The 25,862-nt window shown below is 42.1% G+C and overlaps 1 protein-coding gene across 1 annotated transcript in view; it reads left to right on the forward strand.

Annotated features, from left to right (window-relative positions):
• The window catches only part of PCSK2 (proprotein convertase subtilisin/kexin type 2), a 284,945-nt gene that overhangs the window by 206,268 nt on the left and 52,815 nt on the right, over positions 1-25,862 (forward strand). Inside the window, exons 6-7 of the mRNA XM_080683185.1 lie at positions 5,723-5,799; positions 24,208-24,296. Of these exons, the coding sequence (XP_080539311.1) occupies positions 5,723-5,799; positions 24,208-24,296 (166 nt within the window). The remainder of the gene's footprint in view (positions 1-5,722; positions 5,800-24,207; positions 24,297-25,862) is intronic.

Here is a 25,862-nt window from a genome sequence, read left to right on the forward strand (position 1 = left end):
AAGTCTGGTATTACTTGACATTTCCCAGGGGTCATCTTGTCTCCCTGGTACCATTTCTCTGAGGTCTGAGCTTATCTATGACAACTAGGGGCCTAGTGCACTAATTCATGCACCTTGAAAGGAACTGTGGGCCACAAGGCTGTGGTGGGCACAGGGGTGGGTCTTGGCCCATCCTCCGCACCCCCACCTGGCCCCTCCCGCCATGGCCTCCGGTCCCCTGTCTGCCTGCAGCCTGGCTCCCACCGCCACCACTCCCACACACTGACAGCACCGGTTCCACTCACACCTGCTGCTGGCACCAGCCCAAATCGCTCCGTGCAGTCAGCTGGTGCAAGCAGCAGCTGCTGCCCTGATCGCCCCTCAGGAGAAGGGGGAGGTGGAAAAGCCCTCACGGGCAATTGGGGCTGGCAGCCGGTGCAAGTAGGGCTGGCGACAGCAGCAGATGCAAGCGCCAGGCAGGACTGTGGTGCATAGGAGCAAAGAATTTTCAGTAACCACCAGAGGCTCACCCTGATGGCAGTGACCAGTGCCCTGTCTTGGCCTGGTGCCCCTGCTCACCTGCTCCACCATCCCACTGCAGCTGACGCCTGCCATGTTATGTGTGCGCCCCCTGGTGGTCAGCGCACCTCATAGCGGCCAGTTGTTCAGTTGTTCAGCTGTTCATTCTATTTGCATATTAGGGTCTTATATATATAAATAACTAGAAAGACCTATTTCTTGCCATGGCTCACAGGCATGCTAGTACTTCCATAGTGCATTTGTGTGAAATTTTTAAAGAGTGTTTGTCTCTCGGTGTGTAAGTTGTAAAACAGCACCCTCCCTTCTGGGCAAACAAATTAGAATATATACCCCCTTCTGGGCAGACAAATGAGAAAAGGGTAACCCCTCTGGGATGACCAGTTATTATTTAAAGCGCCACTCCAGGTACACCTAAAACTAATATAATATTGTATGTCAACTATAATTGAAAAATAAATTTTAATTTTAAAATAAATAAAAATAAAGGCCCTCTCAGGGCACATGGTTTGGCAAATCCATGCAGCCCCCAGTGGCTCCCCCTGGGCTTGCCCCCTTATGCAAAACACAACCTACATGACTGCATGTCGCACCCCTGCTTGCAGATACCACTTTCCTAACTTTGTAGTCAGACTACAGGGTTTGATCCTTGGGACTCTAAATATATCTCTTCAGTCAAAGCAGTGCACCTCCACTTTAAATATAGTGACCTATTACAAGAGCCTGGGGTTGACAAAATGCCGATGCAGAACCACATTTAAAAATGAAAGTTGGGCCCTAGCTGGTTTGGCTCAGTGGATGGAGCGTCAGCCTGCGGACTGAAGGGTCCCAGGTTTGATTCTAGTCGGGGGCGCATGCCCAGGTTTCAGGCTCGATCCCCTGTGGGGGGAGAGGCAGCTGATCAATAATTCTCGTTGCTATTTCTAACTCTCTCTCTCTCTCTCTCTCTCTCTCTCTCTCTCTCTCTCTCTCTTCCCCCCTTCCTCTCTGAAATCAATAAAAATATTTATAAAAATGAAAGTTGGTGAGAAATTGTGTAGCAGACCCCACGTGGACCCATATCACCTGGATGATTACCTCTGAATGCCCAGGGCTGCAAACACCTGCCTCTATCTGCCAAGGGTGACACTCTGACCTTGAGAACAGATAAGACATGGTAGATGGAAAGACAGAGAGTTAGAAGGTTGGTGCCCTTAGAAACAGTCTTCAACCAGTGGGCAGAGGTTGGGGAAACAATGGTGGGGCTCTCTACTGCCTCTCTGAGCCTCCAGCCGGCTGAGCCCAGTTTCTGACCACAGGAATGCCTAATAACCCACCTGTGATTGGTGTGAACCCGGGACTGGTAAACTTCAAACTCCTAGCAATGTAGGGACAGTTTAGATCAGATTCCTTTTCAGCAGCTAGAGCCACCTAGAGTAAAGGGGATGAGGAACAAGCATGTCTCAGAGAAAAGGGAGCTCTTCAGGAAGACAAGGACTTGCTTAGATGCTATAGTGGAGGCCCCAGGCTGTCAGAGGGCAGCCTGGGAGCCTGGGAGGCCTAGGATGTCATTCAAGGGTTTACAAATTCTTTCTATGAAAGATGGTAAACTTTTTGAGATTCATGGATGTCTGTCACAACTGTTTGTCTGCTGTTGTAGTGTGAAAGCAACCATAGGCAATCTGTAAGCAGGGGGATATTACTACTAGTATGTTCCAATAAAACTTTATTTACAAAAGCAAATGGTGGGCCAAATTTGGCCTATAGGCATTATTGTGACCCTAGCCTTAAGCAATCAAAGAAAATGAAGGACTCAAAAGGAGAAGTAAGAGGTGAGAAAACACCCACACTTGATTGGACAATGTGCTTGCCAGCTTACATCTATTCCTTCGTTTTATCCTTACAGCAATCAAGTAGTTACAGTTTTATCATCTGCATTTTAAAGATGAGGAAACTACATTTTCTAGATAAGAAAATTGCCAAGGCCAAACAGTCTAAGTTCAAAACCAGATCTGTCTGGCTGTAATGCCTCTCTTCCTTTCTCTACTCCAAGCTGATGCCTGCAGACACATTTGTCGTATGCAACCCAGCAAGGAACGTTCACTGGAACCAGAGCCGTTAAATTCCAGATTTGGTGATAAGGGTGGAAGTGTCAGAGCAGGGTCTCCAGGGTCTCAAAAGATTCTCTGAGAATGTTAAAGCAATGGAGGGAGTGGGCATGGCGACAGCTGGGTCCACCACCAGCTTTCACAGTGAGACCAGCCCTAGCATCAGGCATGTGCCATGTGTGGACCTGGGCCTTTGGTGGCCACACAATGCAGTGCCTCAGATATGACAAGCCAAAAGATTTTGTGATAATAAGTAAGTCCTTTGTCCTTTCCTGGATGAGTGTGCCAGCAGGCCATCTGATGGAAAAGTGCACAGTGCAAGCAATGGCCAAACCCGTAATGATTAAACTTTCTTGCTAAGAGTTACTCTAGCCTTTTTCTCTGGCTATGCATTCAAATTAAGTTCAGAAATAACTCCCAGGGAAGCCCTGAGGTCAGTTTGGATTCAGCCCAATCTTCTCACTTTCTGCGTGATGGTACAATGATAATTTTTAATGATGACTGAATCATCCTGATCCTGAATCATCAATGATTAGATTATGTTCACTAAACATCTAGTCTTTTCTAAAGCGATAAAACAGACTAATGCATTTTAGGAAGAAGTTATAAAAGAGTTCAAACCAAAACAAGTCATTCTACCTAGGATGACCAGAGCATTAAGTTTACAGAGACACCACTTTCCCCCAAATGTCAGTGTTAATGGCTATCTTAGAAAATTCCAGGATAATTAATTAAATTAATTTATTCCTGTACACAAACAATTTCATGAAAGAAAACACCATAATTCAAATCAATAAATGATTTGGTTTGAGCTATAAAACTATAAACAGAGCCTTTGCGAAATGTTGCTTACTGTTCTTTCTTGCTATAAACCATTTGATTTTCAGCCAGAAAACATACAGCCAAATAATCACAACTGTTTGCTTTCCTTAATACTCAGTGTAGACTGTTATGTAAGGACTTGAGCATTCGTCATCAAAATCACTGGAAAGACAGCAAAATACTTAGAATTCCTAAGTTATCATCCATTTCAACATTCAGAGGTGAAATTGACCCCAGACAATACACAGTCTTTCTCTTGCTGTAAAAATGACCTCAGAGTTCCTTGGATTCTCAACTACCAGTTCCACTGTCAGAACTCCCAAATTCCTCTTGCGAGCCCTCACCCACCTCAAGGCAAACCATTTGCTCCAGAAATGAGCACCAAAAGGCCTCTTCCCAGACCAGAGATGATGATTATGAGCCAGAAAGGTGAGCCAGAGTGGAGAGCTTGTGAAACAAACACAAAGGTGCAGAAAATTTCAACTTGATTTTTCTCTAATTGAATTTAATTCCTATCTGCCAGGATAATTGCGCTGATGGTAAAAAATTTGACTTTGGTCAACTCAGGTTTTCCCCCCACCCTCCTGTCTCCAGAATTTTCCCCCAGCTTCAAGGATGAATGTATCATTAAGGAGAGGGATCAGGGGTCCTGATGCTTGCATCTCATCATCGGTCCATCCTGGATTCTCCTGTTGCATGCATTCCATGCCTACTGGAAAGTCAGTTCATGCAGATCATGCCTGAACCCTGGATCTTCACTGTCCTGACCACAGATCTTTCTGGGCCAGATGGTTCTCACTGTTTGTCCTCACCAATCAGCCCCCTAAAGAAGATTGTGCTGTTCCTTGCTCCATATGGAGGGTCACAGGAATGCAGAGTGGGGCTACCTCAAGCTCCCCAGCTAAGACACCTAACAGAGCCACTTTGATTTGCACTTTCATTCCTTGTTCAAGGATAAGTCCCAGACTTCTCTGAAGTTGGACATTCCAACATAACTCTTCCCACTCCAAGAGCACAACTCAGAAGAAAGAGGTAGCACTCAGGGCGCCTATGAGGACCCCACAATGGCTACTCATGCTAAATTTACTATCTAACTCACCCTAGACCAGGAAATTTTAATCTCTATGGAGAAACCAATCAGGCTTAACAATAGTCTTCCAAATCTACTATTTAAGTTTCAACCTCAGCTTTGAAACCCAAAAGAAAAAATATTAACTTGTGTTTCTCTTGATATTTCTATCCCACCAACTTGACCTAAGAATGCCCTTATCTCAAAAATTCAGGGAATAATACTCTGGTTTCTCTTCAGATTGCATAAATCTTTCGCCTTTTATTAAAAATTCAGGGGATATTAGGGGTAATCAAACATACTTAAGGAAGGCAATAAATTACTATTTCAAAATGGTATTGATCAAAAAAACTGCATATATTAGACTCTTAATGATATGCTTTTGAAAAGTATTTCTGCTGTAACCTTATAGCAGCTCATGTATCCCCTTTCAACAAAACAGTAAATGACTGCGGTTGATGTTGAGGTTGATATTCAGGGCTTGGGCAGGGATTTAACACCCATAAGCATGAAGAAGGTAAGCCCCAAGTCAGTCTGAGGCAGGGAGCTAGATTTGAGCCTTCCACATAAAGCAAGAAAACTATAAAGGCCATCTCACTTGTGACATGAGAACTAGAACATTCTGGCCATCAGTTCAAAGAAACTTAGCTTAAGCCCTGGATTCCAGGTAAATCCCATTTATCCAAAAGGCATAACTCAACTTAAAATGAAGACAATCCTGGAGAGTGTAGTACTCAAAATCGTTAACTCTGAGGGCCTGAAATAGATTGGGATGAGGAAAGGGGATAGCAGGTTTGGCTCAGTGGATAGAGCATCGGCCCGCAGACTGATGCTCTATCATTAATTAAAGTTCAATTCCCCTCAAGGGTAAATGCCTCAGTTGCAGGCTCCCAGCCCAAGGCATGTACAGGGGCAACCAATCAATGTCTCTCTCTCACATCAATGTTTCTCTCTGTCTCTACCCCTCTCTTTCACTCTCTGAAAATCAGTGAAAAAAATATCCTCAGGTGAGGATTAACAAAAAAAGGGGGTGGGGGATAAAAAGGGAGATAAAAAGCTCCAAAGACACATTTCAGCTCTGTCACCATTTGACAAGGGCTGGTCCAGAGCAGAACATTAACACAGCACGTGGGGAGGGATTAGCAGCTTGAAACAGTTGTATCACAGCATTTTCTCTTGCCTGTGCCTCTGGCTTTATTGACCCAGTGAGACCCCTTGTGTTTTTCAGAATGCCGAAGCAAGTTATGACTTCAGTAGCAACGACCCCTATCCTTACCCTCGATACACAGATGACTGGTTTAACAGGTAAACTGGGCCTAATGAGGTATCTTTGGCTTTAGGTTTGGGGTTTTATTCTGTTTTGTTTTGTTTTTAAGGCTTGAAAATCACAAGCAATATAATCTCAGTGCTTCACTAAATTGTATTGTGACTTTTCCTCTTTGTGGCTGCATTCTCTAAATTCTTGGGGTTTTTTTCTTTCTTTTTGCAGTGATTGGCAAACTGCGGCTCGCGAGCCGAGGTTTGCCGCTCTGTTGACTAATGAGTTTGCCGACCACTGCATTAAGGTATTACATGTGTCCATATTGGGGGTTTTTTCTAACATTGCAATGCTCCTGTAGAATTATCTGTTGAATTAGGAATTGTTTGCGGCTTTATTAAAGATAGAAGGAAATAGGAATAAGAAGAAAGCCTGTCTGAACCCACCACAGGGTGATTTAAAACATGCTGATTTCATGTGATCTGTGGAAACGATTGTAGAGAACTTTTTTTGCCCCACGGGTCTGTGTCTGTATGTTTTTTAAAGTGTTTCTGCTGTAACCTCATGACAGTCATGCAGTCCCTTTCTCAAAACAAGACTGGCAGAGGTTTGAAGTATTGCTCAGCATGGAAAATTATCCAACATCTACCTATTTTCTTCAGCCTATGTGTCTACTTACACATGTAAATGCAGCCTCTTTTTTCTCCCAAGTAACATTCTTGTCTAAATGGTTAATTACATATAAGAAATACCAAGAAATAAAGATGTATGGCTTGCTCAACCAAAGACTACTCTACTTTTTAAACCTAGTGCTTCCCTATTATTGATGTTCTTGGGTGAAGTTTATGAGACATATGAACTTCAATTAATGGTATAAAATATATTATGTGTACATCACCTTATTCATTTCTTTTACTTCTGGTGACAAACTCGTGGCCCATAAAACAAATGTAATTCTCAGTTTAGTAATTAGAAAATAGCTTTAGAAAGAGAAAGTGACTTCTCTGGTCAAACAATTAGTATATGTCCAAGTCCACACTTGAATCCAAGCTTCATAAATGACTCTAATTCCAACTTTTACCATCCTTTCATAAGCATCATCCTATATAATAAAAGGCTAATATGCAAATTGACTGAACGGTGGAATGGCTATGACACGCACTGGCCACCAGGGGGCAGATGCTCAATGCAGGAGTTGCCTCCAGGTGGTCAGTGTGCTCCCACAGGGGGAGCATCGTTCAGCCCGATGCCGGGCTCATGGTTGGCGAGCACAGCAGCAGTGGTGGGAGTCTCTCTTGAGAAGGCGCAGGCCGGGCTGAGGGACCCACCCCACTCCAGTGCACGAATGTCGTGCACCAGGCCTCTAGTTTTTATTATAAAAGACAGGAAGCATTATGGTCAGAGAGTGGACAGGTAGCTTAGACTCTGTTCCTATAATTAACAAGTTGACCAGAGAATGTCTAGGATGCAAACAAGGCATACAGGTTGAGGGGCTTGGCATATACAGAAAATGCAGGGGGGGGGGGGGGAAGGGAAATAAAGAAAAACTATAATTCAAATTTGTAACACTTTTAAAAGATCATAGCTGATGTCCAATAGCACAATTCACTTTCTATCAACTTTGCCTACAGCTTTAAAATTATAATGCAGTATTTGGAAGTGTGTTTAGGGGGTGAGGATGTATTAAAATATCTGAGAAATTTTTCTATTTTATTTTTATTTTTTTTTAATAAATCTTTATTGTTCCGATTATTACAGTTGTTCCTCTTTTTCTCCCATAGCTCCCCTCCACCCAGTTCCCACCCCATCCTCTGCCCTTACCCACCACCTCACTGTCCTCATCCATAGGTGTATGATTTTTGTCCAGTCTCTTCCCACACCCCCCACACCACTCCCCCTGAGAATTGTCAGTCCACTCCCTTGCTATGCCCCTGATTCTTTTATATTCACCAGTTTATTCTGTTCATCAGATTTTTTATTCACTTGATTTTTAGATTCACTTGTTGATAGATATGTATTTGTTGTTCATAATTTTTATCTTTACCTTTTTCTTCTTCTTCCTCTTCTTAAAGAATACCTTTCAGCATTTCATATAATACTGGTTTGGCAGTGATGAACTCCTTTAGCTTTTTCTTATCTGTGAAGCTCTTTATCTGACCTTCAATTCTGAATGATAGCTTTGCTGGGTAGAGTAATCTTGGTTGTAGGTTCTTGCTATTCATCACTTTGAATATTTCTTGCCACTCCCTTCTGGCCTGCATAGTTTCTGTTGAGAAATCAGCTGACAAGCGTATGGGTACTCCCTTGTAGGTAGGTAACTGTTTTTCTCTTGCTGCTTTTAATATTCTCTCTTTGTTTTTTGCTCTTGGCATTTTAATTATGATGTGTGTTGGTGTGGTCCTCTTTGGATTCCTTTTGTTTGGGGTTCTCTGCGCTTCCTGGACTTTTAAGTCTATTTCACCAGGTAGGGGAAGTTTTCTGTCATTATTTCTTCAAATAGGTTTTCAATATCTTGCTCTCTCTCTTCTTCTGGCACCCCCATAATTCTGATGTTGGTACACTTGAAGTTGTCCCAGAGGCTCCTTACACTATCTTCATATTTTTGGATTCTTTTTTCTTTTTGCTTTTTTGGTTGGGTGTTTTTTGCTTCTTCGTATTTCAAATCTTTGACTTGATTCTTGCGATCCTCTACTCTGCTGTTGGACCTCTGTATATTATTCTTTATTTCAGTCAGTGTATGCTTAATTTCTAGTTGGTCCTTTTTCATATCCTCGAGGGTCTCACTAAATTTATCGGCAGTTTCTAGAAGATTCTTGAAAAACCTTATAACTGTGGTTTTGAACTCTATATCCAGTAGTTTGCTTTCCTCCATTTCTGTAATTTGTGACCTGTTTTTTTGTCTCCGCATTTTGGTTGCTTCCCTGAGTTGATAGAGTGGCTTTGTGTGCTAGGTGTCCTATAGGGCCCAGTGGCTCAGCCTCCCCAATTATCTGAGGTGGACCCTCTTGGTGCACCCCTTTGTGGGCTGTGTGCACAGTCTTGTTGTAGTTAAGCCTTGATTGTTGTTGGTATCACTGGGAGGAATTGACCTCCAGGCCAATTGGCTGTGAGGATCAGCTGTGTCTATGATGGGAGAACTTCTGTGCTAGAGACACCCTTATGGGGCAAGACTTGCTAGAGTGGGGCTTTGGTGCTCACTGAGTCTGCCCATTGAGTGTGTCCCTTATGGATCTGAGGAGTTGTAATCTGGATGGTCCCACTTTGACCACTAGGTACACTGGCTCTTGGATCTCCAAGGAGGTGCAAATTTAGCCTCTGCCTGAGGCCACTCAGCAGGAGCTACAGAGAGATCTGAAGATTCCTCTTCTTTGTTTGGGGTTTAGAGCTGCCCAGATGAGGCCCAGCTGTGAAGCTGCAAGCTTCTGTGGGGCCTTGGGCCTTCTTTGAAAGTTCTGGGGCTCTCTAACCCAGCTGCAGTTTAATAGGTAAGTTTAGAATTCAAAGGGCCAGGCCATTCATATGCAAAAGCCTCTGTGCACAGCTTGGGTGGGGCAGGGTTTCAGGGAATCAACAGGGTGGATCGAATAGCTATGGCTGATCCTCAGCCCTGCCCTAAGAGGCCCCTGGGTCTCAGTGTCCCTTGGTAATCACTGCAAGCACCTCTGAGAGAAAGCCACCCTCGAGTTCCACCCGAAGCTAGACAGTCCAGTTTCTCTCTGTATGAGTCTGGGTCCCCAGAGTCTCCCCCAGAACTGGAGTTCAGAGTAGTCGGGAGCTTGTGTCTCCCTCCTGATTGAAAAAGACACCCGGGTACTCAGTTGTCAGCCCTTTCCATGCTCGGCTCCGTTCCTCTGCACTTTACTTCTGCACCTCCTCTGAGTCTCAGTGTGCTTTTCTCTTCCCTTCTAGTTGTAGAATTTCCACTCAGCCAGCCTTCCTGTCGTTCTGGATGATGTCCGTTTTGTCTTTTAGTTGTAGTTTTGAAGTGGTTGTGTGAGGCAGCAATTTCAGGTGTTTATCTATGCCGCCATCTTGGTTTTTCCACATCTGAGAACTTTTGACATAATGTGTCTCTTACCCCCAAGACTTATAACCCTAGGTCCTAACGTACTCTTAGAAAATAAACCATTTTCTGACACAGGGATGTGACATTACTAAATAGATGTCACTAAGCCAGGGGTGAGCTGTGATTGGAAATGATGGTCTGGAGCACTGTGTTGAGAAGGACCACGAGGGAGTGCCTGGCTTCAGCATGATTGGTTACCAATTGTCCACTTGACCTCAGAAAGGGCAGTAGCAACATGTGTGCCAGGTATTTGCCATCTCTCTACAGCTAGTAGGTACTAAATTAACCTTTGATGGAATGATTCAGGCACAAAAACATAACCAACAGAATGGTTTTCTCTCTTACCCCATTTTCTGAATCCAGCACAACCTTCCCCAAAGCAACTCTTCCTGTGTGATATACTATAAGATTATTCTTTAAAAAAAAAAAAAAAAAAAAAAAAAAGATGATGATGACTCCTCCCTTAAAATTGTTAATTTTCAAATGTGTTCTTGAAAGTATAATTTTAAACTAGCTAAAATCTTCTAGCTAGAACTAATTAGTATTTAGTGCAATAAAATGTTTCATTGTCACTAGTAAAAATTCTCAAGTGTCCAATTGCCTGAGACACAGTCATAGTGAGTCAGATGAGCATAATCCTTGCCTCTCAGGGAGCCAGTGACTCAAGAAAAAGTGTCCACTGTGACCAAAGAATGGGACTTTTCCCAATGATCAAGTCATTTTCAAAGATCCCCATCCATCATGACTTGTTGCTGCAAAGAGTAGATGGTACCACAGTTCAAAGCATGGCCTCTGAAAACATAACTACTCTTGCAATGATATGGGAGGATGATGGGTCAAAGTTCAAGCCCCACAGCTCTGGAAGGATCCATAGTCCAAAAGCTTGAGTCTGTCCTCAAGATGATTCTTGCTTGAAGAATTAAAGTAGAGCAGCCTTCCCATGAGTGTAGGATACATTTACTAAAAATTCCTCCTAAGATGAAATATTTTGCTGGGTAATTTCTTCAATATAACTTAGGGTTTGGAGCATAAAGGAGGAGAATGACTGGGTATACAGAGGAAATAAAATTGGCCATGAGTTAATAATTGTTAAACTGGCTGATGGGTATATGAATTCACTCTACTCCTGTATATATTTGATATTATCCATAATAAGAAGTAAATTTTAAGAGCATAGGGCATAAAAAGAAGCAAAAAAAAAAAAAGATTTGGAACTTTAATTCAGTACTCATGAAACTGTTAGTTTTGGTATACAAGCTGCTAAGGAACTTGCAGTGTCATATGAAGAGGTGATAGATGCCCAAATCACTACAGGGTTAAGTGTAGCCAGAACTTAAAAAAAAAGAAAAGAAAAAAGAAAGAAAAGAAAAGAAAGAAAGGAAGGAAGGAAAACATGAGGAAAGCTAATACCTATTAAGCAGTCACTATGTTTAGGGCACTATTTTAAGTGTTTTGCATGTATTAATTCAATTCTCATAATAATTATCTGAAACAGATATTATCATTATTTTTCCCATTTTGGAAACTGAGGCACAGAAAGGTTAAGCAAGTTGTGTAACATCACATAGCAAATAAGTAGTGGAGACAGGATTTGATACCAGTGAGGGGGCCATTACATGCACTGCCTCACAATAAAGATGCTTCGGAGAGCCCTAGAGGAATGCAAACTCATGTCAGGCTGGAGCAGTTGGGATAGGCTTCCTTGAAGAGGTGGCATTTAGTCTAGGATTTTAACGAAGGTAACAGGCAGAGTTGGTGGGGAGTGTATCCCGGAATGTGGGTACAATTTAGGTGAAGAGGCGGAGGCAGGAGGTGCACGCATGTTCACAAGGTGGCCTGGGTAACTGGGCTGGGATTTAGAGACTCGTGCGTGGGGCAGCATTCTAAGAAGACTTCACAGAAGAGTGAGCATGAAAGGTTTGGACAGGTTTCTAGGAGAAAGAAGGAGAGATTCTGTGATTGGGTAGGAAACTGGGTCAGAGGCATAGACAAGGACCATTCTCCCATTGCACCCAAGGAATGTTGCTCCCCAAAGGCTCCAGGAGCCTTGAGCCCCACGCTTGCCTTTGTCAGGGTTCACTACCAATCCAGCACGAGTCTCTGGATAGCTATGCAATCACAAAGACATGCCGTATTCTCTTCTGGGCATGGGCATGGGCGTCATACCTGATGTCCCATCTCTGCCCAGCAGACTTTGGGCTCTTGAGAAATGCTCACTTAAGCAAGACTCTGATAAAGGGCTGACTGATGTTGACTGGCAATAGGCTTGGGGCTATTGATATTCCAGTCACACCACCTGCTACAAAGGCCAGTTAGGACTCAGAAGCAATTGCTGCCCAGGAAAAGGCAGCAGCTCTCCATCACAGGGTTCTCATTGCTGTGAAAAGTAGAAAGTAAAATGCACTGCAAGGGGCTGTCTCAAGCAAGCAAATAAAATGTTTTCTTTGGATGGGAAACCAAGTTCAAGAGCAGTGCATCTCTCCTGAGCTTCCCTGATATTCTAAACCACCATATCATCCCCTCTGTACTTATTTGTTAACTTGTTTTCCTTCAAATGTACATTTATTTAAGAACATATTTAAAATTCCAAACCAAGGACTCTATGAAAGCAAACTTCATATATATGCAGAACTGCTTTCAGTGGATATGTATATTAGAATTTCTTGCCCTGTGCTTAATTTGACTTTATAGGATTATTTCTTTTTAAGCAGAGCAAGTGTATTTATTCTACTGTGAACCATTTAATAATTACATGCAGTATCTGGGCTCTGAGGATATATTTGAAACAGTTGAAAAATTTGCAAAAGGAGTATAATTTCCTCCTAGTTTACAATCAGAGAATACAGATGGCCTAGCAAAATAATAATAACAGTAATAATAACCCAAATTGCAAAAAGAGAGAATAATACATATTTAATGAGCATCAACAATGTGCAAAATTTATATAACTGATTTGCTGTGAGGTATCAGGATCTAGTACCACATTTTTTTCCTTGCTGGCATTCAACAAATATTGATTGGCCGGTTGACAGATGGATGGCATACCTTCTCAGCTGAGCTGAGTTGTTTAGTAGCCTTGATATCTGTCCATGTTAGAGCTGCCTGCTTCTTCCAAGTTTTGCAGCCCTGGCTTTGTCAATAATCTTCCATCGTTGCTTGGTTTTAGGTCAATATTCAGTGATGCATTGCAGATCCGTATTTCATTACTGTGCTGCTGTCCATAAAAGTCCCTCTTGCATAACATTTATTTGACAAGCATTCGACACTGAAATGTCATCCCTGCCATCGGCAATATTTAGGGAGCATCACAGGGTGCAGCACACTCTATCTATAAGCCCTAAAGAGTAAGAGATTCCATATTAGATGCAATTCCTGGCTGCCAAAAATTAACTATAAATTCAGGAAGAGAGAAGACATTTATTACTCAGGCAAAATGGGGGGAAGGAGGAAGGAAAAATGGATGAGGAGAAACATTTATCTCTATGTAAGTTCCTTTGATTGACATCATTAGTTAAACCTTCAAATAATAAAGATTTTCCATGATTAACATTTTTTTTCTTATTAAAAGTTGTATTTCATTTTGAAGAACTCTATGTGACAAGCCAGAGAAGAACATGTGAGAAAAATGGGCCTTCTCTGGTTGGCTATTTGCACACTGATGGAAACTGATACTTTACCCTGGTGACACTTAATGCTTTAGAAATAGACAAACATCTTTTCCTTCTGTCTTTATGGACAATTCTGTAATCACCTCCTAGATAATAAAATTCAAACTGCTTTCCAAGTCCTAATCTAAATTTTTCTTTCGTGGGAGCTTTGAGAATACAGTAGTCCCCTTTTATCACATTCTAAGACCCGCCCCCCAATGGATAGATGCCTGAAACCACAGATAGTTTATCACATTCTAAGACCCCCAATGGGTAGATGCCTAAAACCACAGATAGTACTGAACCCTATATATACTAGGTTTTTTTTCTGTACATACATACCTATGACAAAGTATAATTTATAAATCAGACATACTAAGGAGACTAACACCAATAACTAATAATAATAGAAAATTATAACAAGATACTATAACAAAAGTTACATGAATATGACATTATTAAGTAAAATAAGGGTTACCTGGACACAGGCACTGTGGTACCTACCACAACTGCCAAAAGGATGAGTCACCTCCTGTGTGGGATGGAGCAGAACAGTGAGAGATTTCAGAATGGCACGCAGTTAAAAACTTATAAATTGTTTTTTCTGGAATTTACCATTTAATATTTTTGGGCTGCAGTTGACCTAGGGTAACTAAAACCATGGAGAGCAAACCCACAGATAAGCAGGGAACGTTCTATCTCCTAAGTCGATATTGGCTCAAATGTTGCTGTTGGTTTAAACCTTCCCTCTATACAAACCAGAGCAGAATAAAACACAACAGAGTTCGATTTTGTTAGCTATTGTGATCCATTGGGGGAAAAAACAGAAAATTTTTTTAAATTTTTATTTCTAGTCCCCTACCTGGATTATACAAGTCTTCATTATTTAAGGTTTCCCTATAGCTAGAAGAAATAGACATAACACAGACTGGGAGCTATGGAGAGAATTATATAAATTATAAAAGAATCATCTGTATGTTAGTATAATCATTTCTACTTTGGAAACTGATGTTATGCATGCCACATAGGGGGATTTTATGGTCCTTAGGTGGCAATAATTCTTTTCTTAAGAGGAAAAATATAGCAGATTATGATGAACAAATACATAGTGTTGTGTTAATTACTTGGTATGAAATAAGTATCCCTGAATCAGTTTCTCCTCTCTGTAAAATGGGAGTAAAACTCCACCTTGAAGGTTTGTATGAGGGACTAGACACATGTACACAGAGCACTTGGTACAGGACATGGCACGTGGTAAGCACTCCCAAATGGCAACAAATATAATTGTGACATTCAGTGAAGGGATTTCTAAGGAGCTAAGTCAAAGATTTTCCAGTTACATAGAAAATGGGAAGAATTTATGCCAAAGGAGTTCATAGATGGCCCAGCCATTCACCCATTTTTTTCTCAGACATCCATTCTCTCATCTGAGCTTTGACAGAAACTAGATAACAGTCAACTCAAGGTTAAAGTTTATGGCAAGTGTCCGGTACCTGTGTTTCTGCATTGCTGATTGAAAGAGGAATTGTATCTAAAGATAGTGTGTATGCATGAGACAAGCTTGATCTATTGGAACAAATGAAAGGCCTAGCATCTAGGAAGCTAGAGAGCCTCTTCTCTTCCCCAGAAAGCACTGGGCACTTCCCAGCAGACCTGGGATTTTACCTAAAAGCAGCTGCACCTCCTCACCTATTTAACCAGGACTCTTGAAACCTTAACGTCTTACCCTGTAGAACTCATTGGAGGTTAGCCAGCATACATGGTTGATGACCAACTAACTGGGTAATCTCTGCAGCTCAGCTCCAATTTTTCCAACATTGAAGCATCTTTCAGCAAAGACATGACTAAAAATACTGTAGCTGGCCACTGTGGAACTTTGGTTATCTAAGAATCTGTAGATCTAAGGAGACTGGAGACTAGATGCCCACGAACCTGGCCAAGTTGCCCACTAACTTGCTGAATGAATCTGCATTATTCCCGATATCTCTGTGAATCCAGAGCCCTAGAACACCGTGATAAGCTATGGCTGTCAGATATAGAACTAAGAAGTCAATTAAGACAACCATAGGACCAATGACCAGGAATGGAGACTAAAAAAGGAAAGAGAGAAGTGGGGCGAGAGGGATCTCCAACTCAAAATTAGCCTGAAAACCAAAATTCAAAAGTATCTAGGGAAAACACACACACACACACACACACACACACACACACACACACACTCAACAAAATAAAAAACAGGGCATGAATTTATACCAGGTGAAATAATTTTATGGGGAATCTTTAATAAGACTTTAAAATAAATTATGTTTAAAATGGCCTCACAGAAACAGCCAGAATAATGTTTGACCAAATATCTAAGCATCCTGTGACCCATCCAGGTTGAAATATAAAATTAACCATCATGCTTTTTATTTGCACATTTGCTCAGAATGGTAAGTGCATGAATAACATCTGTTTAAAAAGAAAAATAAATGATGTGGAAAACATGAGCAAAAATAAACATGGATATGAAAAAGAACCAATTGCAAATGAAAAATACAACCACTGGAATAAAATCTCAATAAATGGAATAAAATCTAGCCTGGGTGCAGTTGAGTAGGTAATTAATTAATTGAAGGTAACACTGTCTATCAAAAACCTACAGCAAATATTATTTTTAGTGCTGAAATTTGATGGCATACTCTCTAATGCTGGGACAAAATAAGAATACTACCTAGCATCTCTTTTATTTGACAATATGCCACATCTCATGACCAATGAAATACTAATAAATCTAAGAAAAAGTATGTGAGAACATTAGTGAGAAAATTATAAATTTAGAAAACACATAAAATTATAAATTTAGTATGTCATTGGATGAATGAAGTGACATACTAAGCTCATGGATAAGAAGATATAACAATATAAAGATGTCAAGTTCATTTATTAATTCAATGCAATTCCAATTAAACTTTTTCTGCGAAATTAAGCAAAATGATCCTAAAATTGATATAGAAAAGCAAAGAGCCAAGAATAGAAAAAGAAGGCAAGAGAGGAGAAAGAGGAGGCTGAGGAGAATGAATATGAAGAGAGAAGGAGATCAACAACATCAAGGTGGGAAACTGCCTACCAGATATCAAAACATTATAAAACCTTAATAAATCTGAGAGAGCAGGGTTAGCACAGGGAGAGAGAAAAAAGGGTCAAAAAAACAGAATAGAGAGGCCAGCAGCAGATATCACACACACACACACACACACACACACACACACCCTGTATAAAAAGAAGCTTAACATATGATCAAGATGGCAATAAAAATAATAAGGAAAGGATGGTGTGATGGTATTTAATAAATAGGACTAGTTGTTAGTATGCAAAAGTAGGAGTCTACCTCACATGTTGAGCATAAATAAAATTCAGGATAATTAAGGTCTAAATGTATAGAAATATTTTAGAATTAAAATGTAGAATAACATCTTTATGATACTAAAACAGGGATGGATTTCTTAAACAAATCACTGAACCCCAAGAAAAATAAAAAGATTGATAAACCTGACTACATTAAAATTAAACACTTTTTCTTCAACAAAAGTCACAATGAACAAAGTTGAAAGACAAGCCACAGACTAGGAGAAGATATGTGCAACTTAATCCCCAAGTTTTATGGGGGAAAAAAACCACAAAATTAAATGTCAAAATATATAAAGAATGACCACAAGTCAAAGAGAAAACATAATAGAAAAATGGACAGAAGTTATGCACAGGTGATTAACACAAGAGAACACCTGAGTGAATTCACATGTGAAAAGATACTCATCCTCCCTAGTAATGAGGAATATGAAAAATGAACAAATGAGATACCATTTCACACCAAATGGACTAGCAAAATGGTAAATTTTGCTGATACTAAATGTTGGCAAGGATGTGAGAGCAACAGGAACTCTCCCTCTCTGCAGGAGGTAGTATATATCCATAAAATTGTTTTCCCCCCTACATACTTACTCACAGAGAAAATCTCCACATGTGCCCAATGAATTAAATAGACAAGAATATTTTCTTAAAATTATTTGTAATAGTAAGCAACTTGCAAACAACCTAAATGCCTATTGTTGGGAGTATGAATAAGTAAATTTTAACATATCTTTAAGTGAATGACTATACAGCACTAAAAACAAATGAACTAGAATTCATGAATAAACCCCAAAATACAAATGAATAAAGCAAATTTTAAATAGATCATATATTATGAAACATTTATATGTATATGCATATCTGATTATAAGGTGATCGGAATAAAAACATGCATGGATCAGTGTTCTAATTGTCAAACTTAGTGTAGTGGTCAAGTCCAAGGCATAATGCCTTCAGGGAGGCCTTCAATTACATCTCTATATATTTATTTCTTTTAAAAATCTATACCAATATAAAACACATGAATGCGCCCTCTAATTACAGAATCGTTTGGCCTTGAGGATATCTAGGATACCTTGACTGTTCACACACCGAATTACGGATGTTGCTTTACACAAAGTCCATCTATTTAAATGATAATCTCATCCAAACACCCTCAAAGAAACACCCAGAATAATGTTTGACCAAATATCTGAGCACCCCCTGGCCCAGCCAAGATGACAGGTAAAATTAACCATCACACTTTTTACTTGCACACTTCTGATAGTCAGGAATAGAGGATAGTCAAGGGTCATGGTTAAGAGAAGGGGTTTGGAAGCAGCAGACTTGAGTTAGAATTCTGGTTCTTCCTCCTAATGAGAAGTGACTTAATATCTCTGTGCCTCAACTCCCTCCTCTTTAAAATGATAATAGTAATAGTTTGCTGTGAGGATTAGATGGAATAATGCATGTAGCACTCTCACCCCAGCACCTGGCCCCATAGTAGGTCAACAAATGATACTTATCATGTTCACGTTGCTCCATATATCTTAATCTATGACTTGAATGGAGCACATATAAAAAAAAACATGCTTTGGGCTGGAAAGGATAAGTGGGGTGACCAATCACTCTAGTGGATGAAGGCCAGCAACAAGGAAAGAAGGGGTGTGCCTATGCTCTCTCTATGGAGATCCCCATGGGCAGGGGCAGGGCCTTGGGTTTTCACTTGGACATCTTCACAGCAACTGCAGCTGTTTGGGGAAGCCCCAGTACAGTCACCATGACAGTCCAGGTTTGAACCCCATTCCTCCACATGTTAACTATGTGTCGTCCCTCTAGCCTTGTGTATCCATTGTATCAGTTATCGATTGCCAAGTAATGCCACATAAAAACCATCCCAAAACTTAATAGCTTGAAACAATAAGTATTAACAATTGTTCACAAATCTGTAGGTTAGCTAGACAGTGCTGTTGATCTGGACAGGGCTTTGTGGCTGGGCTCACTTGTGCATCCATGGTCAGCTGGCAGGTTAGGACAGCCTCTCTCACATGTCTGGAGGATGGTTGACTATCAGCTGAGGAGATAGGCCCAAGGGATTGAATGTCTTTAATCATCCAATAGTTGAGCCTGGACTTGTCCACATGGTGCCTGGGCAGGGTTTCAAGAGGGAGAAACTGCAAGTCCTCTTGAGGGCTAAACTCAGCATTTCCACACATGCTTTTGGCCAAAACAAGTCGCAAGGCCAGCCTGATTCAAGGAAGAGAGAAATAGGCTCCACTCTTCATGAGAGGAAAAAAAAAATCACATTGCCACAGACATGGACCAGGAGAGTAGTAATGCAACACAGCCATGACTCCGGTCACTTGAAGGAGGTCAATCAAGCAACCATATTTGTCCCTCACCCTCTACAGGTATTTCCACTTCAGACAGGCTTATCCTATATAATAAAGAGGTAATATGCAAGTTGACCCTCAAGCCCTCGCATCACAAGATGGCCACCCCCATGTTGTCACAAGATGGCTGCCCCCACATTGTCACAAGATGGCTGGCAGAGGAGGGCAGTTGGAGGGGACCAGGCCTGTAGGGAGGGCAGTTGGGGGTAATCGGGCTGGCAGAGGAGCAGTTAGGTGTCAATCAGGCCAGCAGAGGAGTGGTTAGGGGGCTACAGGCTGGCAGGCAGAGTGGTTAGGTGCAATCAGGCAGCCAGGCAGGCGAGTGGTTAGGAGCCAGCAGTCCCGGATTGTGAGAGGGATGTCCTCACAGGGATCAGGCTTAAATTGGCAGTCGACATCCCCCGAGGGGTCCCAGATTGGAGAAGGTGCAGGCTGGGCTGAGGGACACCCCCTCCCAGTGCACGAATTTCATGCACCATGCCTCTAGTGTTTTATTATAGAGGCAAGAAGGAGCTACTGAATGTTTTAAAAAAGCAAAGAGTCCAAACAAAAATGGATTTGGAAAAATATTTTCCTGACATTCAAGGAGCAAGCATTGCCTGAGACCATAAGGAAGGCAGGAATGAGGGGAAAGCATTCGAGGCAATGGAACAGAGCTTACAAAGGCCCAGGACTGTGAAAAGATGGGGTCATGAATAATTATAAGAAGCCTACACTAGCTGCTTATAATTAATTAGTGCCTCCTAATTTAACAATGAAATGTTTCTTCTCCTATGTTCCTCTAGAGAGCCCACAACATTCATCTTGCCACATAAAGGCCAAAATTGAAGATAGGGAAGCATTCAGGGTGTTTCATTTGCTCAAGCCAATTCACATGCATTTGTCCTCTAGCCATTAGTGAGCAGTTATAGGGTAGAGACGAGCTTATCCCCATGTGGGAGGGTAGAGGATTGGTTCAGTAATTGAGCATTGGTCTCAGACCTGGATCAGCCACCTTCTTGCTGTGCACCTTGGAGCCAATACCTCTTAGAGTCAACTTTGACATCTGTGAAATGGAGCAGTACCTACAGGTAGCCCTCTTGTGAAGATTAAAGTAGACGAGGCCAGAAAAGCACTGAGCACAGTACCTGGTCATGAATAACCGCCCACTAAGTGGCAGCTGGCTGTTGGGCCTTCTAATACCCGAGTCTCCTAGAGCAGGGTCCACACATTATACGGCCTCTATCAGTACCTTTGTGTTCTTCACAAAAGTTAGTGAAAGTACTGACTGGCCCAGGCAAGGCCTGATTGCATATTTTAGGTCTCAGAAAGGAGATATCAACAGGGCTGATTATTAAATAATAAGGAAATTCGTGCTCAGTCAAATTAGAGATGGCATTGATTTTTAAACTTTTATTTAAAAATTATTTGTTCAGCATGAGTCAAACAGCAAGCAAGCAAGTTACATTTAATCAGTATCTATTAAAGTTCCATTTTTTAAATTATGCACCAATATTAAGCATATGTACACTTTATACATGGTTTGTATTTTATATATGTACATATTTAAGTATATAATGTGTGGGTATATAGATAATGTATAGGTATATATTAGATATAAACATATAAGTATATAATTATCTATACTAATAAAATTGTAATACACTAATCAGGGCAGACAACTTCCGGACGTCCATCCGGACAAAGCCACAGCGGATGCAAGGCCCAGGGCTCAGGTAGCCATTAGTGCTGGCAGCTGCAAGGCCTGGGGCTCAGGCAGCTGTGAGCCCCAGTGGCTGTGAGGCCCAGGGCTCAGGCCTCACAGCTGCCACAGCCGGCAGTAGCAGCAGCAGCAGGCTGATGGGGGCGGCTCCTTCCCCTGATCAGCCCAGTCGCCTCCCGCAGAGGGAGGCCAGACTTAGGCCCATGGGGAGTGGGCCAAAGCTGTCAGTAGGACATCCCCTGAGGGCCCCCGGACTGTGAGAGGGGGCAGACCGGGCTGAGGGACCCCCCCCCCCATGCACCGGGCCTCTAATCCTAGCTAATAAAAGAGTAATATGCAAATTGACCATCACTCCAACACACAAGATGGCTTCCCCCATGTGGTCAAAGATGGCTGCCCCCATGTGGACACAATATGGCCACCACAAGATGGCCAGCAGGGGAGGACAGTTGGGAGGGACCAGGCCTGCAAGGGAGGGCAGTTAGGGGTGACCAGGCCTGCAGGGGAGGGCAGTTAGGGGCAAACAGGCTGGCAGGGGAGGGCAGTTAGGCATCAATCAGGCTGGCAGGGGAGTGGTTAGGGGGTGATCAGGCTGGTAGGCAGAAGTGGTTAGGGGCAATCAGGAAGGCAGGCAGGTGAGCAGTTGGGAGCCAGCAGTCCTGGATTCTGAGAGAGATGTTTGACTGCCCATTTAGGCCCGATCCTACTGGGATCGGGCCTAAACGGGCAGTCAGACACCTCTCGAGGGGTCCCAGATTGGAGAAGATGCAGGCTGTGCTGAGGGACACACACCTCTGTGCACAAATTTTGTGCACCGGGCCTCTAGTGAATATATAAGTAGATATAAGTATATACATACACTTAAATTTATACATTTAAAATATATATACCAATCAATATAAAGAGCTATAGATATCATTTTGTTTATATAAATACATATGTGTGTGCTTTCATGCTGTTTTTAAACATTTTAGTTATCAGTTTCTCCAGCATTTGGAATAAGAAGGTAGTAGCCATTAAAGCCACATCCATGACACTCTCCCATCAAGTTTTACCTTAACTAAGCACCTTCTCAATGTGATTTACAGAAAACTTGGACAAGGAGACAGCAGTTGGCTCAGAACTAAGTTTTCACAGATCTGTCATCACAAGGGCCAACTTCTATAGTAACTTCAGGGTTTACTTGGACACAATATGCAGATTTTATTCTTGTTTCAAAAGGAATTTAGAGTCCAGGAGATAGGTAGCCTTTATGGAGGCAGGATTTACTTTTACTCATACAAAGAAAGAAAATGTGTGTGTATATACACTTGTGTGTGTACATATATCACCTGAGGATATTTTTTCCATTGATTTTTAGAGAAAGTGGAAGGGAGGGGGAGAGACAGAGACAGAGAAACATTGATCTCATATCGATTGGTTGCACCCTGACCAGGTAGGGGAACGAGCCTGCGTCCAAGGTACATGACCTTGACCAGAATCGAACCCTTCAGTTTACAGGCTAATGCTCTAACCACTGAGAAAACTGGCTAGGACTATACTTTACTTTTTAAGGACTTGTGCAATAGCTTTGCTTGCCCCAAGAGGATGTCACAAACAGTACACTAGTCACCCCTGCAGAAATCAAAGCTTCCTGGAGCCCTGGAGCCAGACAGCCCCTGCACCCACATTTCCTTACTTGCGCCACAGTTTGAGTGGTGAGTGGAAAAGCCAGCCCCACCCCACCCCCACCCTGGCCCTTCTGCAGGCCATGCGCACAAGGTTCCAGCAGACTTGATAATGTGACCGTTTAATCCCTTAGCTGCTTCACAGACCATTAAAATAGGCTCCTCAGAGTCAGGACTGGTAAGTTTCAGGTGACTTCTACATCTTGAATGCTATGTAGGGTTTAAACACAGCATTCTGATTGACTTAAGCATTTATGCTTGTTTCGGTTCTCTATAGCCACTTAACAAACTACTCCAAAACTTAAAAAAGAACATTTATGTGCTCACAGTCCTGTAACCTGGGCAGGGGCATCCTGTCTCTCTCCACTACCTGCTAACTGGGGTGACCTGGCTGGTCTGGAAGGGAGGAGGGATGCGGCTCCCCTCACATGTCAGGCATATCATTCGAGGTATTGGAATATTGGAGGCCTCTCTCTCTGCATGTTCTCACCCATATGTGGTCTAGACTCTAGCTCAAGCCCCTCTATGTGGCACCTGGCACCAGCTGATGGAAGCTCAAGTTGTCAGGCTTCTTTTTATATATTTTACAAAGAGAGGAAGGGAGAGGGAGAGAGAAACATTGATGTGAGAACAAATATCAATCTGCTGCCTCCTGCACGCCCCCTACAGGGGATCTAGCCCAAAACCCGGGCATGTGCCCTGACTAGGAATTAAACCAGCAACTTTTCTGTGCATGGGACAATGCCCAACAAACTGAGCCACACCGGCCAGGGTGCCAGGCCTCTTAAGAAGTGGTTTATCATCCTTCCACTGCATTTTATGGGTCAACCCAAGTCACTAGGCCAATTAAAGGAGGGGGGAAGTACACATAGGAGGGGAAGAACTATTTGGAACCTGTGATATAAGGGAAGAGAGGACAAGCTAAAGGGAGGAAACTAATGGAATTACAGTGAGTGCTGCAGAGAACATTCTAGAACATGAGCCCTGAGAAGGCTTGCTCAGAGTTATAAAGCCAGGCAAACCTCAGAAAGATTACCTAATAAATGCCTGGGGTTCTTAATCTGGTCAGCCTCACAGGTTCTGTGGACACCCTTGAAATTGCATGCAAAATGTTGCCAATGTATGCTTTTTATATTCCTGGAGGAATGTAGGAATCTGTAGCATGGAATACTATAGCATTCGAACTTCAAAAGAGTCTATGATCCAAAAGGGTAAAGCAGCGTTACCCACAATGGATGGGCCAGCCTTGAAACTAAGCACCAGCCCACAATTCTAGTGCTTCAAAACAATCAGAGCTCTTCTAACCAGAGACATGTAAGTGTGTTTTGTGCAGGAAGATACTTCAAATTTTAAAGTAAAGATCAGATTTCAAGATTGAAATGCTCTGAGAAGACTCTTTTGTCAGAAATAAGCCAAGGTCAAGAAGGCAGCTGGAGTGTGGGAGAAGGAAGGAAAGAGACGCTGGATACACGGGTGGAAAGTTGAGTTGGGCCAAGTGCTAGCCCACAAACCATTGAAAAGAACCAAATTGCTTCCAATTGACAGAATTTAAGGAACCTCTTCCAGAGTCTTTTGAAACTGTATCTAACTTGTCTTTATTTTTCCCTACAGCCATGGGACCCGGTGTGCAGGGGAAGTTTCTGCCGCAGCCAACAACAATATCTGTGGGGTGGGAGTGGCATACAACTCCAAGGTCGCAGGTAAGCCGTCCCTGCCAAGCAGCAGGCCTTGTTCCAGACAGCCAGCCCCAAAATGCATCACACCCTAGTCTCCAGGATGGCCAGTGCCTGGCAAAAACTCCCACTGTGGCAGGAGATCTGAGACGTGGAGTTTAACAACAGTGAAAAAAAAAGACGTATCTATTTTTTAACCTCTATGGCAATATTAATACATGTTTAAATTTTTTATTTAAGTGTAATATTAAATACAGAAAAGTGCACAGGTCACAAACATGTAGCTCAATGGATTTTTACAAACTGGCCAAGAAACAAAGCATTACCAGCACCCAAAAGCCCTCCTTGTGTCCCCTCCCAGTTGCTATCCAGGCACACAAGAATAATCACAATCCTGATTTCTAACAGCAAACGTTGGCTAATGCCAGTTTTTAAACTTTACATAAATGGAATTGTATTGTCTGTACTCTTTCGTGTCAGTATCAGAAAATCTTAATGAGACTCAAGCAAAGCCACAGGCATCCTCAAACTACGGCCCGCGGGCCACATGTGGCCCGCCGAGGACATTTATCCGGCCCGCCAGGTGCTGCTGCCTGTCCTGCTTAGCAGCCAACTCGTCCCGGGCCCGCAGTGCGCATAGGAATTTGTTCATAGCTTTTTTTTTAAACTATAGTCCGGCCCTCCAACGGTCTGAGGGACAGTGAACTGGCCCCCTGTTTAAAAAGTTTGAGGACCCCTGTAAGATGTGCATGGATTATTATAAACACACTCAGAATCTTCAAAATGGTCTTTTTGGTTGTTGTTTTTGGTTTTGCACAATGCATCTCATCTTTAAGGAAATATATTCTACCGAGAACCTTTTTACTAAGTTCCGTAGGAAGGACATTTAACAATTCCATCTTTACAGAAGACTTTAGACATGAGAGTGACAAGTCACTAGAAATTAGAAACCAAAACCTGCCCCCACCCCCAAAAAGAGAGAGGGAGAGAGAGAGGATGAAAGAGCAGGGTTCATAATCTTTCCACAAAATGCTGGAGAATGGAGTGGCTCCTGGCTTGTCCCAAGTTTAGCCTCAAATTGGCTCTTAATTTGTACTCATCCAGCCTTGTTTTTCTTTTTTTTACAACTGTCTTGATATTTTTCCTGGAGATTTAATGGAACCATAAAAGAACTTTGTGCTGACACTTGCATTTCTGGGGACCTAAATAAAGCAAGAGCAACTTATACAAACCCATCATTAACCTCTTTCAACGCTGTTTGCTCAGAGGCTTGCCTGAGCTAGGTGCAGAAAGCATACATTGGGAGGTTCTGAAATGTAAATAGAGGATGCTTGGTCCCTCGGGTTTCAGCTCTCTTTACTTTGTGTGCATCCAAAATGCTAGCATCAAAATGTCAGAAGCCATTATGAGATCAGGGGAAAGAATATCACCCAATTAATATTTTATAAGCTAGGCTTGTACCTCAGGTGGTAGTTGAGGCGAGGTGGGTTCTCTATTCACAAGACAGAACTGAGGCAACTGAAAAATTCAAACCTGAATTTCTCATTCCCAGTAATTGTCTTCAAAATAGTTTTGAAAGCTTTGTACAACCAA

This window comes from Plecotus auritus (genome assembly GCF_963455305.1).
Source record: "Plecotus auritus genome assembly, chromosome: 8".
Classification (NCBI taxonomy): domain Eukaryota; kingdom Metazoa; phylum Chordata; class Mammalia; order Chiroptera; family Vespertilionidae; genus Plecotus; species Plecotus auritus.